Here is a 22,192-nt window from a genome sequence, read left to right as displayed (position 1 = left end):
AGTTGTTTAAATAAAACGATGATATTAATTAGAGCCCACAGGTTTCGTTTGACTTGTCATTGTTTTATATATTAAATAACTAATTATGTTGTTATGCGAATGATATTCCCCTCCTCCCTCTTTTACGCCTGACAAATTTCTTTATGGATTTTTAAAAAAATAATCGATTATTAAAAAAATCCATTTTAATCGATTTTTTAAAAAATAAACATCGATTTTTTTTACGCGATTTTTATATTTGAAAAGTTAATTTTACAAAAACTCAAGTTTGAATGGAACACTATAATTTAAAAGTAAAATAAATTTATTCAGCAGCATAGGACTACATACAATTAAAAAGACAACAAAAATACTGCAATGTGCTTCTGAAAAGACATGCACTCAGCATTTATCAAATTTCACCTAAAATCTATCAAAACGAGATTAAGTTAATTTCTATTATTCTTAAAAGTTAACTTCTATTGTTTTTTTTAATTAAAAAAACCATGAAAAATAAAATATTTAGGGTGTTTATTTAGAAATTAATTCAAAAATTAGGAAAAAAATCGATTAATAAAAAAAATCGATTATTTATTAATCGATTTTTCATGCTTAAAAAAATAATCGATTAATGAAAAATCGATTTTTTTTTATGGAGAATGTCACATCCCTAGAAGGCACACACGCCTGTCCAAAAGTGAATAGGCCCTAGGTCTCGCTTGTCACAAAGTGTGTCTGCTTAAATTATTGCGTTGCTCTATTTCAGATAGTATTAAGTTTATTTGTCTAATCATGCTCGACGCTTTTCCACGCTAAGATCGTGATTTTTTATTAAATATTCTAAAATATTTGTCAAAAATTACAATTATTTATTTGTACCTAAGTTATCTAAATACGAGTAGAATGATGAGAAAGTATTTACCAAAGTAAAAAGGCGGTTTTAAATAAAATTATTTTTGGTTTTATTTCACATAACTTATAAATAAATTTACATTATAATGTTGTTTTAAAACTATTTTAATTCTAAGACATCCTAATATTCTATAGTAACAGTTTTCGTCTTGAGGTATTCGTTCAAAGCATCCTGACCTGAAACACAAAAGTAATAAAATTAATACGTATTTCAACACTTGCTCGATTCTCAAGCATTACCATAAATGTCAAACTTCATAGACATTTATTTGACAGTTCTTGAACCTAGTATTTTCATTGGTAAACATGAATTATTTCTTTAGAATTTTCTTACTTTTAAATAAGAGATGTTAAAAAGGATATGATTTATTTCGTTAATTATTATAGTTGGTTCCATAGTCCTAACTTACCGAGATCCTTTCCAAATCCGGATTGTTTAAAACCGCCGAAGGGTGCAGCCACATCTGTCTTATTATAGGTGTTAATAAAAACTGTTCCAGCGTCTATTTTTTCTGCGAACTGCAGAGCTCTGGAGACGTCTTTTGTAAATACACCACTAGCCAGACCATACTCTGTGTCATTTGCTCTACGAATAACTTCGTCCATGTTTCTGAAAAGATAACAAGACATACATTTTTCTGTTTATAATACTGAAATGCTATCAAAAATACATAATATCTTTAAGATTTGAAGAAGATTTGTTTCGTTTATATGTCATGGCTAAACCGTAGAATTGACAAGAAAATTAATTTTAAAATGAAAAGGCCGGCAACGCACTCGCGAGTCCTCTGGCATTGAGTGTCCATGGGCGGCTTAACATCTTAACATCAGGTTAGCCTCCTGCCCGTTTGCCTGTTCTATAAAAAAAGACCACTTTATATTTTGGCTAACGATTTGCGAAGGAAGGAAGGTACTGCTTATCCTCTGACTTAAATGGAGGATTTTTTACCAGTCTAACGAGTGACTAGCCGTAAGATTTAGTGGCTAAGGTCGATCTATATATATCTTTAGCGGTCGGAATAACTTCAGCGCGATTCAGGTTACGATATCATACTATCATAGTACTCATTGTAGCCTCAGTTAACGCTACACCTTTACCAAGACCGGTCATATCGTATAAACGATCAACGTTAAATTCAGTCAACATTTGTCTATAATGTTTTCCGTTGAATAAGCCGCACGCTACTTACTTGCTATTAAACTTGCTAATAATCATAATGGGCCCGAACGACTCCTCTTTCGCTATCCACATGTCATCTGTGACATTAGTAAAGATTGTTGGTTCAAAGAAGTAGCCTGGTCGGTCTACTCTATTACCGCCGTATACTAATTTAGCGCCCTCTTTTACGCCTCGTTCACAGAACTGAAATAGATTTTAACAAACTTATTTTTACAAACATGAACCAATAATTATAGAAATGTCTCATCTCAGCCAAGTATCAGAATCTTAGCGCGAACAATGGCTCGCGAATGTCAAAATTGACGTTTTTGACATACGGGAACCATCTAAAATCTCGTTAAATGTCACTCTAAATTAGGGCGTTACGTTGAGGAACTATTGTGTTTATATTCAAAACGTTTAGCAGAAATAATTCAAGAATCAAAGCAGAACTTTTATTTGTATTACCTTAATCAATTTATCCATATGTGCCTTGTGGTTTTGGGGGCCATGGGCTGTTCCTCTATTAAGTGGGTCCCCGATGCTCATCTTTTTAGTTTCTACTACAACTCTTCTAACAAACTCATCGTGTATGGACTCCTCTACAAATAGACGACCGGCTGCTATGCAATTTTCGCCTTTGTTGAAGAATACTGATGCCATACCCTAAGAATATGAATACATTTGTTATTCTGTGTTATTTATTAGGTTATTGTTATAAATTATTTTTAGCACGTAGTGGATGCGTGCTGGGCCCGTGCTGGGCCCACAACCACAATCACTTTAAGCGGGATGTTTTGTTGTGCAGTAGGAGAGTCGAAGATTGGAGGAATTCAGGAGGAAAAATAAGGAATAAAGAAATAATTTATAACAACGCAAACAACATTTCGTAAAGTTTTCGCAATGCTGCCAAAAACTTTTTTGTAATAGTAACAATTAAAAAAATGTGTGTGTAATTAGGTATGTACACGCGTTAGAAGTTATACTTCTTTGGCGTAATAAGATAAAAATCTTTAAAAAAAATGTATTCTACGTTTGTAGAAAAAACGACACTAACAATAGAAAAAAACTAAAATGTTAATATAGCTAACTTCAGGGTGTAAGTTTTTTGTGATGGTGTGCGCGAGCATTGTAAAAATTAACTGTCATCATTTTCCCCTAACGCGCCAAAAGAAGTATAACTTCAAAAAGCGAGAAAGAAATCCCCATCCATGCTTGGGACTGACATAGTTTTGTTTTTTTTTTCAATATCCCGTACAGTTATTGTACATTTTGAGGCATGTTAAATGTGTCAATACATTTCCATTAAATCACGGTCACTCTTACTTTAGTCAAGTACAGCATTTCAAATGCGATACGTCAGTAAAAGGTCTCCGAAAGAAGATACTCACATTCCTAACAGCCTTTTCCATGTCACAGTCTTCAAATATCACGAGCGGTGACTTTCCACCCAGCTCTAACGACACCTTTTTCATATTGGACGCTGCGCAGGATTTCATTATCGTTTGACCTGAAATATATGTCATTTATAAAACACAATTGTTATTATCTGTCCTTTTAATGTAATTTTTATATTTTCTACAACTCTAGGAAAGGCATTCTGTGAGCACTTGACTCCCGGCGGTTTTTTTAAATTCTGTTTGTGCCTGCCGTCCGCACCTATAATTGAGGGCACACATTTTGTGCCTTTCTAAAAATCTTTCTTCCTATAAATAAATAAACATGAAAAGAAGGGAAGACTTTTTATCCTTTAGCGGAGCGGCATGTACTCGCAACATATGGAAAACTGCAATATATAGAAACTTACGAAGCAATCGAAATTTACTGCTACTTAAAAATGCTCTTGGATATTAAGTGTGTCCAGTTCAGAGGGACCTCTTAATTATTTACATACAACTGCATAGGGCAGACATATTTCTCAGTTGATTTAATTAACCAGAAATATTAATTGTTTCGGCGGGAATCCAATTAGGGATATGATTATAGGATTATTATAGGATCCTCTATAGGGGGGAGGGGGTCTTTGATTTTCTTATTTGGAGTTTACGTCAACAGTAATTATTTACTTTTGTACACATATTACTTACACATTGTCTATGCTAGATAACGAAATGCATTTTCGAGGATTCCTACAAAAAGTTAATACATGTATCTATTATTATTATTATTATGAGCTTTGCTTACTTTTGCTGATAAGAGGAAGGGGGGGGGGGATAAATTGCAGTAAATGTGCTTACGTAACGTACGTCACGGAGTCCGTTAAATCAAAAGATACCCTATGCACTTACCAATTTCAGTACTGCCAGTGAACCCGAGTTTTCTAACAAGTGGATGGTCAGCCAGAGCCTGACCAGAGACCGTGCCACTTCCTGGGAGAATATTCACTACACCACGCGGCACGCCGGCGCGTACGCATAGTTCAGCGAATTTTAGAGCGGTGAGTGGACAAACCTGGAGAAAATAATGTACATACTTATTATAATATGCATTCGATTTAGTTTTCACGAAGTAATGATAATAATAATCTAAGGGTGCAACAACACTACGTGAGTCTTGTTACTAATTTTAGTTTATAGACAAGTAGGGACTAGTTTTTCATGTCTACACACACTACTACTACTTCTAGGCCGATTTCCTGACAATGTTTGCCATCACTGTAGCAACGCCGTCATTCGAAAGATAGAATTAAAACACATACAGTCAAAATCTGTTATAACGACATCGAAGAGACTACTCATATTTGGTCATAAAAAGCTATAGTCGTAACAGCTGATGACGTTGGTATTAAGTACCTAATACACAGAATTCAGCTGGGAACTTAAATTTTGGTCAATGTAACCGGTATGTTGTTCCAAACGATGACGTCGTAAACGGTTTTGACTGTATATATATAAAAAAGAAAAACAAACACCATCATTTTAATAAAAAAATGGGCCCAACTCAGCTTTGGGTTGCTTTCACCAGCCAGACTGATTTTCAGTGGACCCACCACCCACAGGACTGAGCATTACACACTGAACAAAACAAAGTTTTAACAATTATGTTGAAAAAAAGGATTAAATCAAAAATCCAATTTTTTGAAAAGCATGAGTTTAGGGGCTCACGCTTAAGCCATTTGGCTGAGACACGCCTAAAATAAAGTAATATTGTAACGTAAATCAGGTAAGTTTGAGTATATAAAAAAGATAGAATTTATAATAGCAATATAAAACCGTTTGCAAATTAAAAATCACGACCTCTTTTAAGAATGGAAACAATAAAATTACAACAAAACTTACCGCTGCAGGCTTCATAACAACAGTGTTGCCAGCCGCCAAGCATGCTGCCATTTTCCACGAAAGCATCATGAGCGGGTAATTCCATGGGGTGATAAGCGCACAGACACCTATTGGTTCCTTCTTCGTTAAAGTCAAATTTCTATTGGGTCTGGCATGATTAATGGGGATAGTAGACCCTTGAATTTTGTCACACCATCCAGCGAAATATCTCCAGGTTTCGATGGACATTCCCACGTGAGTCTTGAGAGCTAACGTGTATACTGCGCCTGAGTCGATCGATTCTATAGTGGCTAGTTCTTCTTTATGTTGCTCCATAAGGTCTGCTAACCTGAAAATTATTAATAGTTTTAGATTTAAGTGTATTCTGTCGGAACATAATATGTTTATTTTCGGGTTATTTTCACGTCTCTAAGCTGTTTAATATGAAACTCAATAAATAGCTGTTACATGCGTTTTGGTAGTTTTATTACATTCTGTTGAATTTTAATTAATTTTGCATAGCTATAAAATAAAATTGATAAATCCTTAAAGACTTTTTACAGAGCAACAAAAAAGAAAGAAAGAAAATTATAAGTGTTTACTTACTTGAATAAAATTTGTCCACGTTCCCTGGCGCTGATTTTCGACCATTCTCCTTCTTCAAATGCCTTTTTAGCAGCGTTTACAGCTTTATCAACATCATTTTTGGACGCGCTCTGCACTTTGCATATAACTGACTCGTCACTTGGATTAATCAATGTTAACGTCTTTCCACTATCAGAATCAACAAACTGTCCATCAATGAACAATTGTGTTGCGAATTTTATTTTCATTTTGTTAACTTCCATCTCAACACCTTCGTACTTAATTTCTTGATTACTCGAATCTCCTCTTGCTTTTAAAATAGCTATCGTGTAAAATTCTTCAAATGTTGTGTTCATATAAATATCTTCGTTTTGTAGTTCTACATTAACTAAGTCTTTGATTTCTTCTACTAATCTAACAACATCCATGGAACCCGCTCCCGAGTCGAAGAAATCCGTGTCATTGTCTATGTCGATTCTAAGTATTGCTTTCCAAATATTTCTAGCGTTCTCAACGAATTGCTTTTCTTCGTCAGTTAACTCTAGTGATACTTTGTTTTCATTAGCTTTGTAGAAATTTTGCGCGTTGATCATTTTTCCGTTAACTTTTAATCTTTGTATATTTAACTGAAAAATTAAACGAATGCTTCAGGTTCTATAACCGTTACGTTAAATTAATACATAGACTTAACTTATGTTACCGTTACCTAAGAAAATTAAGTCACTTCTATTGTCTCTACTTTTATTTGCTATTAATTAAGCATATAACTAATACGCACTTCAACCAATTTGACATGGGTACTAATTATTAGAAAGACACCTTCTATATCAACAGCTCAAAAACTCCTCCACGCGTAATGCTCTCAAAATACTAAATTATAAAGTTAAACAGTGGATATATCTACACATGACATCAACTATCAATTCTACATACCTTTACACCATCATTTGCTGTAATCAGCAAACCACCGTCATGTATCACAGCCGGTTTATTTAATCCAGGTATAATAATAACGTCTCCCTCTGCTTCATATTCGCCTTCCCATAGAGCAGATCCAAAAAACTTAATCTCAATATTTTCACTGTCTTCGGTTTGTGGTTTAATGAAAGTGGTAGCTCCTGGAGACGAATCAAGTCCTCTGATGAAGTTGTGTAGGGCTAAACCACCTTTGGACCAATCGATCTGTAATATGATTGTTAAACTGCTTAGTTAAAAAGGTAGCTGCCTCAAGGACCAATTCTTTAAGTATACTTTAGTTTAATGTTACTTTATTTTGGAGAACAAAAATAAAAATAAATAAATAAGTAATAAATTAAAGTTTAGTTGTTTTTGAAGTTATACTTCTTTAGGCGTGTTATGAAAAATTGATGAGAGTGAAATTTCACGATGCGCGTGCACCGTGACACAAAATTAACAGAATGAAGTTAGTGGCGCATGTAGGCACGCACGCCGCCTCTGTTCACTTTATACATGTGCGAATTTTATATGTGCGTCTGAATTATAATCAGAAGTGATTTAAATTTAATATTTAAATCAATACTAATTAATATAAGAAAATAATAATAAATATAATATTATTAAATATTTATTTATTTAATTTTTCAAATGTAAACTGAACTTTATTGACTTTAATGACTCCTTTTCCAGTCTTTGATTATTTAATTGTAATTAATTATTTGCATGCAATCAAAAACTATTTTTAATAATGCCAAAGAAGTATAACTTCTTACGCGCGTACATAAGTACACGCACCCTTTTTTATATAGTTCGGAAGCTGATGAAATAATTAAATCTGGCTTCATAAACCCAGCAAATTTATATATGTTTACCAGTCTGTATGTTTAAGGATTATGCTTTATTTGGAACTAATTTAGCGTGGCATAGCAACATTTATAAAATGGTACCTGATGCGTCTCCGCCTTAAATAATGCTGGATCATAAGTAGCTCCCTCCTCTGTTTGATTAATTTTAGGTGCTGTACCATTTGCTACCATATTCACCGATTCAGATAAAGCCTTAATCCCTGTAAAAAACAATATTATTAGTAATATAACAATGATTTTAAAAGTATAAAAAAAGAATGCATAGAGAACTGACAGATGTTCTGAATGAAATCCTGTACCTCGTAATGATGTTTGGGCTAGACACTTAAAACTTAAAATAATTATTTTTAGCTCTGAATCGACTTTTGGAACTCCACCATACCTTTACCATATCAATTTTAATGACTGATTTATGGAAACTTACCTTCGGGATATAAGTATTTATTATAAATTGTATCAACGGTGTCATCAATAGTGCACGGAAAACTTTTTTGCAGTAAAATTGGTCCTGTATCTAAACCGTCATCCGCCCAGAATATGGAAAGACCACAGGTTGTGTCGCCTTCTATAAGGGTCCTAAATAAATACAAATATTAAAATCAAGGTGATTTGAATAAATAGCGTTAAAAATTAGGAAATAACTTGTGTTAATATGTTCTTCATGGATTAAACGTTCATTGTTGTTCTTTCTGAACATAAAGACACTATTAAAGTATATGTACTCTTTTTAATTTTCTATCAGATTTGTAAAGTTTTTTAAAACAGTCAAACCTGGGTAAGTGAGAGCTCAAGGGAGCGCGACCTCTTTTTCTCTAATAGAGGTTTCTCACTAACACGAGTTTCTAGCTTGCAGATTTACAGAAGGATTCTGTCTCACATATAGAGGTCTATAAAACTAAAAAAACAATAACAGATGCATATTTGGTTTGAATTAAATAAGAGTCCTTCAAAATGTAAGAATGTGTTAATAGCAAAAGTAAACGCGTTCAACTGCTTATAGGAACGTATCAATCTCACTCATAGAGGTTCACGCGTGAAAAATGACTGTCACTTATGCAGGTTTCATGGTAACCCGGTAAATACTCTCATTAATAGAGTTTTCTCACTTACCCAGTTGTCACTTACTCAGGTTTGACTGTATATCATTGTAAGACTAAATAAATGTTTTTAATCCTAACTAAGTCCACTTACCAATTCACGGATGACGCTCCTCTATGTCTCGGGAGGATACTGGGGTGGTAGCAAATACTTTGGTACTGGGGGTAGAGAATCACTTCCATGGGGATAAATTGGGTGCAGAATGGTAGCACGTTCAAATCTGCTTGTACCTGGAAATAAAAAAAATTACAAGTGAAAAAAACAAAATTGCTGAATCGTAGAATAAATCATATCATGAATGACTTTTAAGTATGTTAGCTTACATCTAACTTATATTGTTTCTACATTAAGGGTGATCACAGACGAGCGTATTTTTCGTCGTATTTGTCGTTTCAGCATACGCGCTCTCTTTACGCACAGTTTGGCGTCACTTGTTCATGGAAAAGGTTAGGTTGTGTATATATATTCAGACAATAATTATATGATTTAATAAAAAGTGCAAAGTAATGCTGATGAAGTCGTTATTTATTTAGAGCATGTCTACGGCAAATTGAAACTACATATATATATATATATATATATATATATATATATGCTTATTATACAACAATTAGTATTATATAACTAAATGCAAATCATTGTTATGCATGATTGAATTCTCTCATTAATCCTGCACCACAAATCTAATTGGATGAAAGTCTTTACCCGTGTTCTAGTTACGGAGGTTTCTTCAATCTTTTCTAATGTAAAGATAATTTTATGTGTTTGTAGAAGTTAAGCTCTTAGAATCAAATTAAGGAGAACGAAATTTGTTTTGACTATTTTTTTTTTTAGGCCTGGCACGGTTTGTGCATTAGCCAGCGTCAAGTATAAGATTTTTATAAGATTATTATATATTGTAATTGCCATCCTCGGCCTAGAACGTATTGCTACGTTCTAAACCTTTACAGTCTCCTTTCTTAGGTAGCATACTCAGTGCTTGCCTTAGAAATTCGACCGTACGGTTTAAGCACTCGCCCGGTACCGCACAACCCTCCCAAAGGCCGAGGACAAATTTAAATTAAATTAAAACTTGCCCTCAAACCGGGAATCGAACCTGGTACCCCTCACCTAGCTGCCACTTAATTTTTGACTATTTGTATTATTCCGATGTTAGTCAAACCTTTTCAGACTAGCGTCTTGTAATTTGTTCCTTTTTTACACAAAGGAAACAAAACGAGGAGGACATAAAAAAGAAAATTAATTTAAAAAACACGGAAGAATGTTTTTTCTGTAATACTTAACTAATATGCTTTAGCGACATTTATCTAACAAATCAGTATTCTTAAACTTATTAGAGTTATAATGGTAAATGTAAACACACGACATTACATAAACTATTGGTTACACAATACACAAATTCTTGCGAAGATAAATAGAAAACATCTTCTAAGTGATTTGGTAAATATACTCTAAAGAAATTCCAAAAAATATTGTTTAAAATTTTGCTCTTATAGTTATAGTTTTTTGATATACGACCTTATTGAAAAAAACCATAAAGTTAACTTCAAATTGCTCTAAACTATTCTGTAACGTTGGTAATAAAGAGATTAAATAAATTAATTAAATTACCTTTTGAGCGAACTATACCAAAATATTTAATAGCACAATAAATGTTAACGAAACTTGGGCTTGGCTTGGGTATATGGAACCACGAACATATATCGAACTTTATACAAGGTACAAAATGTCATTTAGCTAGTAAATTCTTAAAAATGTTATTCACGGAGACTATTATTCTAAATTTATACAAATAACAGTACGTTTTTATGGCCGTGGGGTTCAAGTGCACAGGCGCTTATTAAAGATTTAAGTTGGCGTCTGGTAGATAGTACCGGGGACCTCAGAGCTGGTACTTTCCTGGCTCAACGAATAAGTATCGCAATACAGCGAGGAAATGATGCCAGCGTTAAAGGTACAATGCCACAGGGATCTTTTTAAAACTTGTTTTGATTTTATTTTTAATAATTTTAATTATGTAGGTTAAGAAAATTGTAAATACTGCTTGATCGTAAATATGAAATATGTTTAATTAAACAATGTAAATGACAGTACGTTATTTCCTTAAAGAACGAATTAAGAAAGCACTAAAAAAAATATGTTTCCTCTTTTATTATTAACTAGCTGGCCTGGCGAACATCGTACCGCCTAACAGTCGATTCTTTATTTTTTTTAAATACTTATTCTGCTATTCGGGACACCGGTCTAGCTAGTAAGGTAAAAAAAAGAAAGTTGATAAGACAACAAATACATTATGTCAAAAAGTAAAAATTTACCTTCCCGGAACCCCTCCACTAACACTTGAACTTTATATGGTATTAAAGTTCAAATTGCCTTTAAATATTATTACGAATATTTTGTAGAAAAGTGTTGTTTTTAGACGTTTTCACTCAATTTTTTTTAAAATTTCTTTCCGAAGAACCATCCTCGTATCGTAGTTCAAGGAATATTATAAAACAAAAATCTGACAAATCGGTCAAGCCGTTTTCATGTTATGTCGTGACAACGGAAAACGGGTTTCATTTTTATATATATAGATAAAAAATACCATAAGGATTCATCTAAATCTAGAATAACAGATATTCAATATCTGACGCACACACTAACAGACGCACAAAAAAAAATCCAATCTTAAATTGTTGACAGCTTTACTTTACATCTGTTAAATTAATTGATTACTGGGAGTCCATAAGAGGTAAGTTGATATCAGTTAAACTGTCACGCATCGAGCTGTCTGATAAGTATGGGTTATCACCTAGTACGTGGTACTTGTATCTTTTAAAGTTCGTAAACTCTTGTTCTTGTTTTAGTAATAAAATCATTTTTAAAATATTATGTACATTTTAAACGTTAAATTCATTCTAATTAATATAAATTTTGACCGAAGCCGAATTAAAATTGTTATAAGTATTCACAAGGTAATTGGTTGTACAATATTGTGACACACAATATGCATTTCCGTATAAAAACTTAAGAATGTAAATTGCATTCCTAGTACTACGAGTAATATATATGTAATAAATCATTTGCAAATATTCTGAATAATGAGATCCAAGATCGTCTATAAACGAATATTATTATCATAAGAAATCATTAAAGGTAAGATTTAAATTAGCACGTTTAGTTTTCTCGGTTTTTTTTTTCTATTCTCATATCATTAACGCATATTAACTCTGTATTGACGGTATAAATAATGCCTCATAATAAATGAGCATAAAAATTGTATGCAAATACCAGAATGAAATCGAAATTATTAAATTAAAATACGCCGTTTGCATAGGAAAATGTCAAATGTTAGTACACAAAAAGATATATAAATAGATACCAGCGTTAGATTTTAAATACAGTGCACACCGATGGTCGAAATTTTATTCCGGTAAGGAACAAAATTAAATAACATTTTCTCCACAGATTAAGTAAATGAACGTAAGTTAAAGAGTAAAAACTTACGGATTTGTATTCTTCTAGAACTTCCGGTATAACTTTGCCTTTGATTCTCCAACTCTTGTATTTAAACACTGGTATTCCATTTTGTGACGCGATGGTTGCTGAAAAGAATTTTATTTGAATAATTATACAAAAATTATATCCTAAAATTATCAATGGATAGCCCTTGCCTGTTAACACAAATTCTTATATTTACCACCGTAGTTAAATGTTATATTTTGACTAAATAAGTTGTTTTCGGTACCGTTTAATTTATAATTCACTGTTATGTTTTGATGTACAAATTTTGTCAAGTGTATGTTATTTTATATAAAAAAACATGGAAAACGTAAAAATTCTCAGCAAATAATACAAACATTTATTATATTTCAATGTATATTATTGAGGTTAAATATTATCGCAAGACATGTAATCTAAATTTCAGGAAATACTATTTGATCTAATTTATACTTTGTATATTATCAGCATTACTATTAATAATTAAACTTTTGCTTATTATAGTTGCCCTACATTTTAATGAATGTCTGCTGATTATTACTTAAATAATTGTAATCCTGAAATAAGCTAAATTTATCAACAGATCAACAATGTTTGGGACTCAAATAGCAAAAAAAATATTTGACGTTTGACATTAAAGTGGAGGTAACTTAAACATTTGTTTAGATTAAAAATGCTTACCCAAAGGATCCTCTCTGTTTCCTTTATCTAAGACAGTGAATACACCGACGACTTGGTGTCCATCCTTTATAAGCAATTTAAAAACTTCCGCCGCGAACGTACTCTGTCCGATAATTGCAATCCGAAGCGATTTTTTTGGCGCCTAAAAATAAAAAAAATAAAAAAACAACAAAAAATGATAGCTGGTTGGTTATAAAATAGAATTCACAAAAATATAATTTAAATCGAGTATTACCTCATTAGGCACAGCAACGGGTGGCATCTTTGAGTAGGTAATCTTCGCCCGACCGCGTTTACGACTGTGGTCAAACTAACACGAAGTTATGATCTCGTTCCTTTATAAAGGAATAATTGTAGGTTCATTGCGTCCTTGACTTTGGTATTTCGTCATTGTTTTGATTGTCATCCGAAACATTTGATAGATTTACGGTGAACCATGAACTTGAAGACTGTAAACAGTTAAATTTTTAATCGGATTAAAAAACCCCCAAACGTCTAAAATTAGCCCGATCCTGCGCTGGTATTTAAATATTTCATACAAGATAAGTCAAGTAAATATTATAATATTTTACGAGTCTTTTCAATTCAATTACAACTGTGTATAGTTATTGAAACTAATTGAAGACCTAGGTGTGCCAATCTATATTTATAAGTTCATCGGTGCTATGTCAGATTATTTGAAATCAAATTAAAAATTTTTTTTATAAGTACACTTATGAACATCAATATAAAAAAAGGAAAATCTAAATTTACATTTACTTATATTACTGTATAAGTATTTATTGTAATAATATATTTACATTACTTCATTAAATGTTATTATACATAACACTAATTCCGTAATATATAGTGTATTCATGTACATTTTAGTATAAACTCAAAATACCTACATATGCCATACTACTATTCCATTATAAGTTTTGTGAAAGGGAATTTACCCCTGCCCCTATCAAACCTTTTATCAACAAAAATATTCCGGTTTCTTAACCCTAATTTGCAAAGCGGTCAATTCCGAATAAATAAAAACTAAAATATGACATATAACCAGTTCGAAGCGGTTCTGTGCCGTTCATCGAATGAGTTTAAATAGTTCAAGAAAGCCGGCCTATCATTATGAACGGGGACTCGACTCGCAAAGTCGTTAACTTGATAAAGGCCAATTTTCTAAGTTATTAACCTACGTGCAAAGTATGCTAGGTACTTCCTATATTAGCGATTACAAAATTATAACCATAACCATAATTGCATATTTTGGGTTTTTTAATGACAAATCTATGTGACATAGTTGTTTATTAAATTGTCTTCTTAACAAAATTAAAATTACCGAATTATTGTCTATTATTCACACAGCACTGTGTTTTTGAAGTTATACTTCTTTAGGCGCGTTATGAAAAATTTATGAGAGTGAAATTTTACGATGCGGCGCACCTGTGACACAAAATTGGGAGTGTGATTATAGCGTGCGCGAGCGAGATAGGAATAAGACAATCTACAAGTAAAAAGAAATAGAATATGCGTGAAGTTCGTATGCCAAGAATTTTGAATGATTATAATGACATTTGTCATTTACCTTTTAAACAAATATAGGAGTTTTAATTGTTTTTCAAAGAAATTTAGTAATGCTTTTTCACAAAGACCTCTTGTTACGTAGTTAAAAGGTTATGAGACATACCTAGTTATTAAATTGAATTAATAATATAATAAAATAATAAATAATAATAATTATTAATATTAATTAATAATTGAATAATATACTAAATATTAAATATTGTTAAATTATTAACGCTAAATATTTATTATTAACTAGCTGGCCTGGCGAACATCGTACCGCCTAACAGTCGATTCTTTATTTGTTTAAAATACTTATTCTGCTATTCGGGACACCGGTCTAGCTAGTAAGATAAAAAAAGAAAATTGATAAGACAACAAATACATTATGTCAAAAAATAAAAATTTACCTTCCCGGAACCCCTCCACTAACACTTGAACTTTATGCTATGGTGTTATAGTTCAAATTCACTTTTAAGTATTATTACGAATATTTTGTATGGGAATATAGAAAAGTGTTGTTTTTAGACTGATTCACTCAATTTTATTTTAATTTTTCTCCGTACGAACCATCTTCGTACTTCAAGGTATATTATAAAAAAAATCAGACAAATCGGTCAAACCGTTTTCATGTTATGTCGTGACAACGGAAAACGGGTTTCATTTTTATATATATAGATTATTTAAAAAAAATAAAGAAAGCCAAAGAAGTATAACTTCTTACGCGCGTACATAAGTACACGCACCATTTAATTTTAAATATGTCACTGCGTTGACTATAAAAATTGTTCGTCCATAAAATATGAAGCCTAAAGTAACGATAGTATATTTTTTTAATGTTGCAGTTCGTAATTCAAATATTATGATACGAGATATAAGGATGTGATTAATATTATATTAAAATAATAATAATGTATTTATCAAAATATTTCTGGCTTTCTTAAGACCTAATTACGTAGATACAATGTCATATTCTAGTCATTATTTAAATGATGCGGCCTGCGTACATTAAATACATTAATTAATTTATTGCGTATTATTAGCCTAAAACCTCTCTGTATGATTTATCTCTAATTTGAAATCTATATATTTTATCACTATACTCAGCAGGTGGCATATTACATTGTAACAAGCATAGAATAATTAATCGACTTGTGTTATTAACGATACCATAATCTTGCCTAACGTTAAGAAATTCCCCGAGAATTTACAAATTATTTATTGGCAATACTGTTTGAAGCTAGTTCAATCTGGTTACATCGAGAGGCGATACTGACAATCACTTGATCCATGACATAAAGAAATATTGTTTATTCTACTCTTATCTCGTATTATGTTTGAGTAGTGGAAAAAGTTCTTGATCGCTATTCATTTGTTTTTGTTAAATTAATGCGTGTTCATCTTTAGGTAATGGAAAGATCCAGTGGCATTACAAGTAGCGACATTGCTTATTGCTTTGCTCATTCTTCTTTTATTCACTAATACAGTCTTCGGTGTACATGTGTCACGCTCCGGACGGGGGCACTTGTCTATAATTAATAAAAAAATAAAAAGCTTTTAGCGCCATCTGTTTTTTCTATAGTATACTTCAATCGCTCATTTCACATTTTGCAAACTAAACAACATTACCGACGTTTTGGAAATCATAACCATAAACCAACTGTACTGTTGCAAGATCTTTTATCTTAAATCTACTAATGTAGGTTTAAGATGTTGATAATTAATGAATGGACTGCATCCTCTGATAAATATGGATGTTTTTATTATTAGTTTGTTCAATAAGTTAATGTTCACTGTCCATTTAGGGGCGGTATATTGAAACAAATTTTCATCATCTGTAGAATTTATTCTTTCATAAGTAAGTATTAAATTTGTCTTAACTATCCTGTCTGCTTCGCCTTTATATAGCTATTGTGATTCAATTCTTAGTAATTGGTTTAAAATAGACACGGAAAAGACATATTATATCGAGGGAGCTAGTTTTAATTTTAATAAAACAGATTTGGAAAACCCGTGTTATATTATGGTAACAAGTTCCTCGCTGCTTTGTCTTACAGTATGAACTTACAAAAAAGAAATCTAGTAAAATTTAAATTAGGTCGTAGTATAATATAGTCTAAAACCTTCCGTCGAACCAAGAGACTGAGACAAAAGAAAGAGACTAACGTCAGCACCATACCAATTGACTCTCACTTCGTCACGTGACCATTCCCTCTTATATTTGGTGTTGGAACCGACTGCGAATGTCTGGAAGTGTTTCTGTGAGACAGAATCGCACGTTCAACCCAAAAAAAAGTTCGTATCTAATATTAGTATAGAAGGATGGATTAGAAGAAATGTAAATTTTTATGTAATAAGTTGGAAGTCTCAAACGGCCATAAATATTATTGATATAGCAACTGAGAATGTAATTGAATTCTATGGTGTATGAAGTCTAGTGCGTATTTTTAATGTATGATTTATTTTATTTTTGATTCCAAACATCACACATGTTAAAACGAGGACAATCAAACACTTATAAAATATAAAAGAAATAAGGTATACACATGTAAAATTGACATGAGAAGTTAAAAAAGCACATCCATGCAACTTTCTCGAGCAAATCTAGTAGTCTCCGATATCGTGGCAGACAAATCCCGAGGTGACTTTAAAATGTAGAATATACAAACTATTAAAATTGGAGGGAGGGAAAACTGGAGGATATGCGAAGACGTATTGAATCCCTATACCTGTAAGTCTCGACGATGGATCTTATCCTAAGCATGTGAGCAAGGAGTCGGTAATTAAAATATAAATCGTTGATTCAATCCAACCATTCCGAAAAAAAAATGCGATTCTCATCACTGGAATTTCTATCTCCACATTAGAAAAATACATTTATCTTCACACTACACAGTACGGTGAAGGAACATCGTGAGGAAACCAGCATGTCTTAGAACCAAAAAAATTTAGACGGCGTGTATCAGGCACACAAGGGGGACCTACTTGCCTTTTAGAAAAAACAAATCACGAAACAGATACATATAGCCCAGACCTTAAAAGGCTGTGGTGCAAAGCGCTCTTGAATTATGGCGTTGCAATGATGCTTGTTCCAAGAGACAGCTTACATTACCAACACACGCCTCAATAATTGTGTTTGTTTTAAAATCTTATAAATACCATTGTTTAAGAACAATGCAAGACCAGTCAGTCCGCTGCACCAGTGACATAGTCTCAGTTATCACATAGTTCTTGATTGACATAGTGATGGGTCTTTTTGATTTAGTGATGGTTTTGATTTTATTGTTTTCTCTACTAATCGAGGTATCTTCATATAATTTAACAATTAAATTTCCAATGTGGTGCACTTTTACTTTTCGTAAATGCACTTATAACATAAATCTCCGGTTTGATTTCTTCTAAGTAAGTTAACATTCGTTTCCTTTTGAGGTTTAATAAAGATTATCATCAGGGCTGGTGACTTTATTACGTAGCTTTGTATGCATAACTTAAATGATTATTGGACCAAATTTTTGCCTGATGATGGACAAAGTGCCTATACAATTTGTTGTTGTATTTTTATCTATACTAATAATAAACTTGTAATAACAGATTTTTTTGTATTTTTGTAGAGAATAAGAAAAGCTACTGGCCGTATTTTTTAAAAATTGTTACCACATTATTCCTGATATGGGCTTTATGTATTGTCAAATATTTAAAAATATAATTGTTAGCCGTGCGAAGCCGGGACGGGCAGGTTTTATATATTTTAAAGATAATTTTGTCTCTGTATTAGGCTCTTTAAATATCGGGATCGTATTTATTAACTAAAATAGTTTACTGTTATCTTGTTGTTGTCTTTATTTCTTTGATAGATAACTTCGATCGTAACCAATAAGTAACAGTTCCCAAGGCTTAATATCATGCTATATATCCTTTCAAATATATAACTAAATACACAACAATGATGACAATATAACGATGGGTTTTTATACAAATTTGTTTTATTGCCTTCTAAATCTATTAATTAACCAATTAGTTACCTATTTTCAATTTATTTGATTACATAATGAAAGATCAATTTATAAAAACCCATAATGAGTAACATATTAATAGAACAAATTTTTTTTTTCACAAGTTACTACATAATTTTTATATTAGTATCAACATATTTTTTATATCTTAGTTAATAAATCTCAAAAAAATATATAAAATAATAATATAATAATTATATTAAACCTCGTATTGATATAATTGTCTTAATTAAACGACACATTTTTATTTTTAAGTCTTAACAAAAACCCGAAATCTAGAAGCTTTTTCTTACAGATAACAATATCAGAACTACCCAACTTAGAGTCGATGGACGAAGTACTATTATCCAAGTCGTTAGGATTTTCTGGTAAGCGCCTTGGTCGGACCTTGGACGATGCCCATTTGGGTAAAGAATTCAACGACTTGTACCAAGAAATGATGAAGGCCAGTCAAGAAGTCGAAAAGCACGATGTCCATGAATATTCTGACTTAACTAGACTGAAAGGTGAAACATGTTTTAACTTTAATTCTACCATGATATAGCCAGTTCTATAACCTTTTGATTGAAGATTGTGCTATCACAATCTTCAATCTTATATTAACTAATGTCGTTTTCTTAAAGTCTAATCAATAGTGTCTTTAAAGAACTGCCGTGTATTTTTATAACACTTGTGTTCAGTGTTTGTGTTTTGTGTATAATTGGCACTGAACTTATACCCTAAATAAACTAAGAGGTCTAATTACAATTTAACAGAAGGAGACGGCAGAGTACTACAGTTAAAAGAGTGCATTGATTTGTGGTAATTTTAACTTTTAGGTTTTATAAAGAACATCAACAATTCAAGAATTGATACACTTTTTGTATAGTATTGGTGTTATACGGTCTGTCCATAGAATACGTAAAAGGCTGTAATATGAACTGTTTACCACATTAATAGGATTGCTTTTTTTAAAGTGTGTCTTATTGGCAAACACTCTTCAGAAATTATTAGAGAAAGGTAGTTTTATTGAGTATACATATATCTTTTTTATTCCTGACGTATTTATCAAACTTTATAAAAAGTGTATTTATTAAAAATTTATAGCATAATCCATTATAGATTAGATAATGATAGATTTGTCTAGCTAATGGATAGTGCCAGAAGTAGTCGTGGATATGTACATGTATTTTTAATATATTTACCAAAAAAAGTACGAATACCACATAGAATGTTACTAAATGCTGAAGTGTTCGAAAATTTAAAAAAAAGATTTTATGTTTAAAAAATGTAGGGTAATGTAAACCAATCCTTATGTTTATTTTTGAGATTATTATACTTATGTCTTCACAAGTAGGTAATATATGTTTTGCATTTTAACATAAACAGTTTACCCTTATAGGTTTAGCTGATCGAAGACGCTCCATAATGGCATCTCCAGCGGGTAAAAGGCGTGCCCGATCTCAAGCTATACGACGAGAAAAACTCAACAGCCAGAGCCTACGGAGTCACTTCGAACATTCTAGACAAAATAACAACCTAGACAGTGTATAAACTGTAATTGAAATTTTTATTACTTTTATTTTTGTTTAATTTTAATTTCTGTGATACTAATTTAAACATAATATCTATTTGTATTTCGAAATAAAGTGTTAAATAGTTCTCAGTATTAAAAAAGTTGTAAAATGTAAGGCCGGGTTCCCACTAGACCGGCAGATCTCACGGAAACCGGACACCGGACAGAGTGTTCACATTACACCGGACCCCACAAGAAAATCGGACAAGCAACTCAGTTGAATTTGGACCAGTGCCCACAATGGACGACGAAAATGTTGTGTTGTGGTGGTGGTGGTACAGAAGGCAAAATAAAAGAAGAAAGTATTGGGTACATCCTATTTTACGGGAAAGATATTCACTTGGGACATTTGAAACATTGATGGGTGAACTTGGAAGTGATGGAGCAAAGTTCTTCAATTATTTTATTAAAGTTTCTATTTGAATGTTGTTCATCGTAGCATGACGTCTACTGTACTCAGAAAATGCGAGCCGAATGAAGTGCGGGTAGAACCTAGCACGGGCGGGGCAGGTTCACATTACTCCGGTCCGGTGATTTTACCGGCATTTTGTAGTGACAAAACGCTAGCCGGACTCGGGATAATATGAATAGCTTCATACAATTGGCATTCCTTCCGGCAATTTTACCGGACCGGGATATCTGCCGGTCCGGCCTAGTGGGAACCCGGCCTAACAAAAAACCTTTAAGTTATGGTTTAAAAATAGTTTTATTTAGTTTTAACAATGGAATTGATACATAGACCGATTTGTTTAGTTAGAATATACATTATATTCAACAATGTGCATTTTATACATTTCTTCAATTTAAATTATATACATTTCTAAAAGAGGTAGGGTAGTTTGATTGGAGCTAGATATTACAGAAAAGAGGGGATAAATGTGATATAACTACGGGCCAGTCAGTCTCTTGTTATATATTTACTGTTTGTTCTAAAATAATACTAAATCGGATAACAGTCGATGCAATACCAACCCAAGGAGTAATAGACCAGGGTAGATACTAGATAGCCTTTAAAAAAAATAAAAAGTGAAAAAAAAATAGTAGGATGAAACCTTTTGTAAAGGGAGGGGAATATTATATCGCCAGTAAATTATTTACGGGCGATATAATATTCCTCCTTTTCCAATGGGTTTCATCCTACTATTATTTTTTTAGGTTTCAAAAATTATCGACCCTGGTCTATAAGCAGGCTTTCAAAGCAAGTTTTCAAGAAATACATGTTTTGATGACTCATTACAGAATTAAGGCTTGTTTTATTTATACATTATATTTATAAGGAGAAGTTTCATATACATAATTTGGTCTGGTCAGTGTCATCGCCAAATTTTTAAGATTGCAAAGTGATCTGGTTTCTTCTATCTATGTTTGCCATCGTCATTTTGTATGATGATTTGATATTTTAAAAGAGTACCGAGAGTTTTTTACACCGGCTTTTTCTCTCTTTGCCGATGAGTAGAAATGTCTATCAATACAAAATTAATGATGTGGAATAAGTTATACCTGTATCTTATATTCCATAATAAACACATTTTATTTTTTTATTGTATTTTATTTTATTAAAAATGTGGACTGTGGCTAACTCAGCACAATATAGAACAATAGGTAAGAAGATATCGGAATATTTAGTGTCAATGACTTCTTGGAGTTTGCACTGTATTTGTATTGTCTAAAATACTTGAGAGTGGATAAGAATAGCTTAGCAAAATATGAAGTCAAAAAGCTTGCTAAACACAAAATTTCAGGCGCACAAATTTTGTTCAAAAAAGGAATTTTGCTTTGAATAATTTATACTACATAGTACATAATATATTCCTTTTACTCTGCTTCAAATTCAGATATGATCAGATTAGCATTCAGTATGTAGATACGACACTTCTTATAGAGTAAGTCAAGATTCAGTCGAAGACTGGAACCTTAAAGTAAGATTTCAGATTGAGATTCAGAAACGAAAAAATTCAATACTTTTTGACATACTGAAGTGACTCTAAGCGCTAAGTTTCGTTATTAAATCATACTATCAGAGTCGAGACTTACGCTGAGTATGACTTCCATATTATATTTATTCGTATTCGTATTCCTATGAACATTTATTTATTTAT

The 22,192-nt window shown here is 32.1% G+C and overlaps 2 protein-coding genes across 2 annotated transcripts; one reads left to right on the top strand and one right to left on the bottom strand.

The window, feature by feature from the left end:
- Nucleotides 1–924: 924 nt before the first annotated feature.
- Nucleotides 925–13,349, bottom strand: LOC125053961 (cytosolic 10-formyltetrahydrofolate dehydrogenase). Its single transcript, XM_047655596.1, has 15 exons — nt 13,213–13,349; nt 12,978–13,119; nt 12,303–12,400; nt 8,907–9,043; nt 8,140–8,291; nt 7,797–7,915; nt 6,826–7,074; nt 5,914–6,518; nt 5,329–5,656; nt 4,339–4,501; nt 3,442–3,560; nt 2,519–2,716; nt 2,082–2,254; nt 1,302–1,501; nt 925–1,068 (listed from the first exon to the last, which is right to left on the bottom strand). Exons 1-15 carry the CDS (start codon nt 13,237–13,239, stop codon nt 1,013–1,015), a joined length of 2,766 nt encoding a protein of 921 aa, XP_047511552.1. The 5' UTR covers nt 13,240–13,349; the 3' UTR covers nt 925–1,012.
- Nucleotides 13,350–18,759: 5,410 nt separating this feature from the next.
- LOC125053964 lies at nt 18,760–20,099 on the top strand. Its single transcript, XM_047655600.1, has 2 exons — nt 18,760–19,044; nt 19,920–20,099. The coding sequence occupies exons 1-2, from the start codon at nt 18,867–18,869 to the stop codon at nt 20,069–20,071; spliced, it is 330 nt and encodes a 109-aa protein (XP_047511556.1). The 5' UTR covers nt 18,760–18,866; the 3' UTR covers nt 20,072–20,099.
- The last annotated feature ends 2,093 nt before the right edge of the window (nt 20,100–22,192 follow it).

The sequence above is a fragment of the Pieris napi genome, chromosome 11 (assembly GCF_905475465.1).
Source record: "Pieris napi chromosome 11, ilPieNapi1.2, whole genome shotgun sequence".
NCBI classification, from domain to species: domain Eukaryota; kingdom Metazoa; phylum Arthropoda; class Insecta; order Lepidoptera; family Pieridae; genus Pieris; species Pieris napi.
The sequence above is the reverse complement of the archived record's forward strand: the minus strand, read 5'-3'. Positions and strand labels throughout refer to the sequence as shown.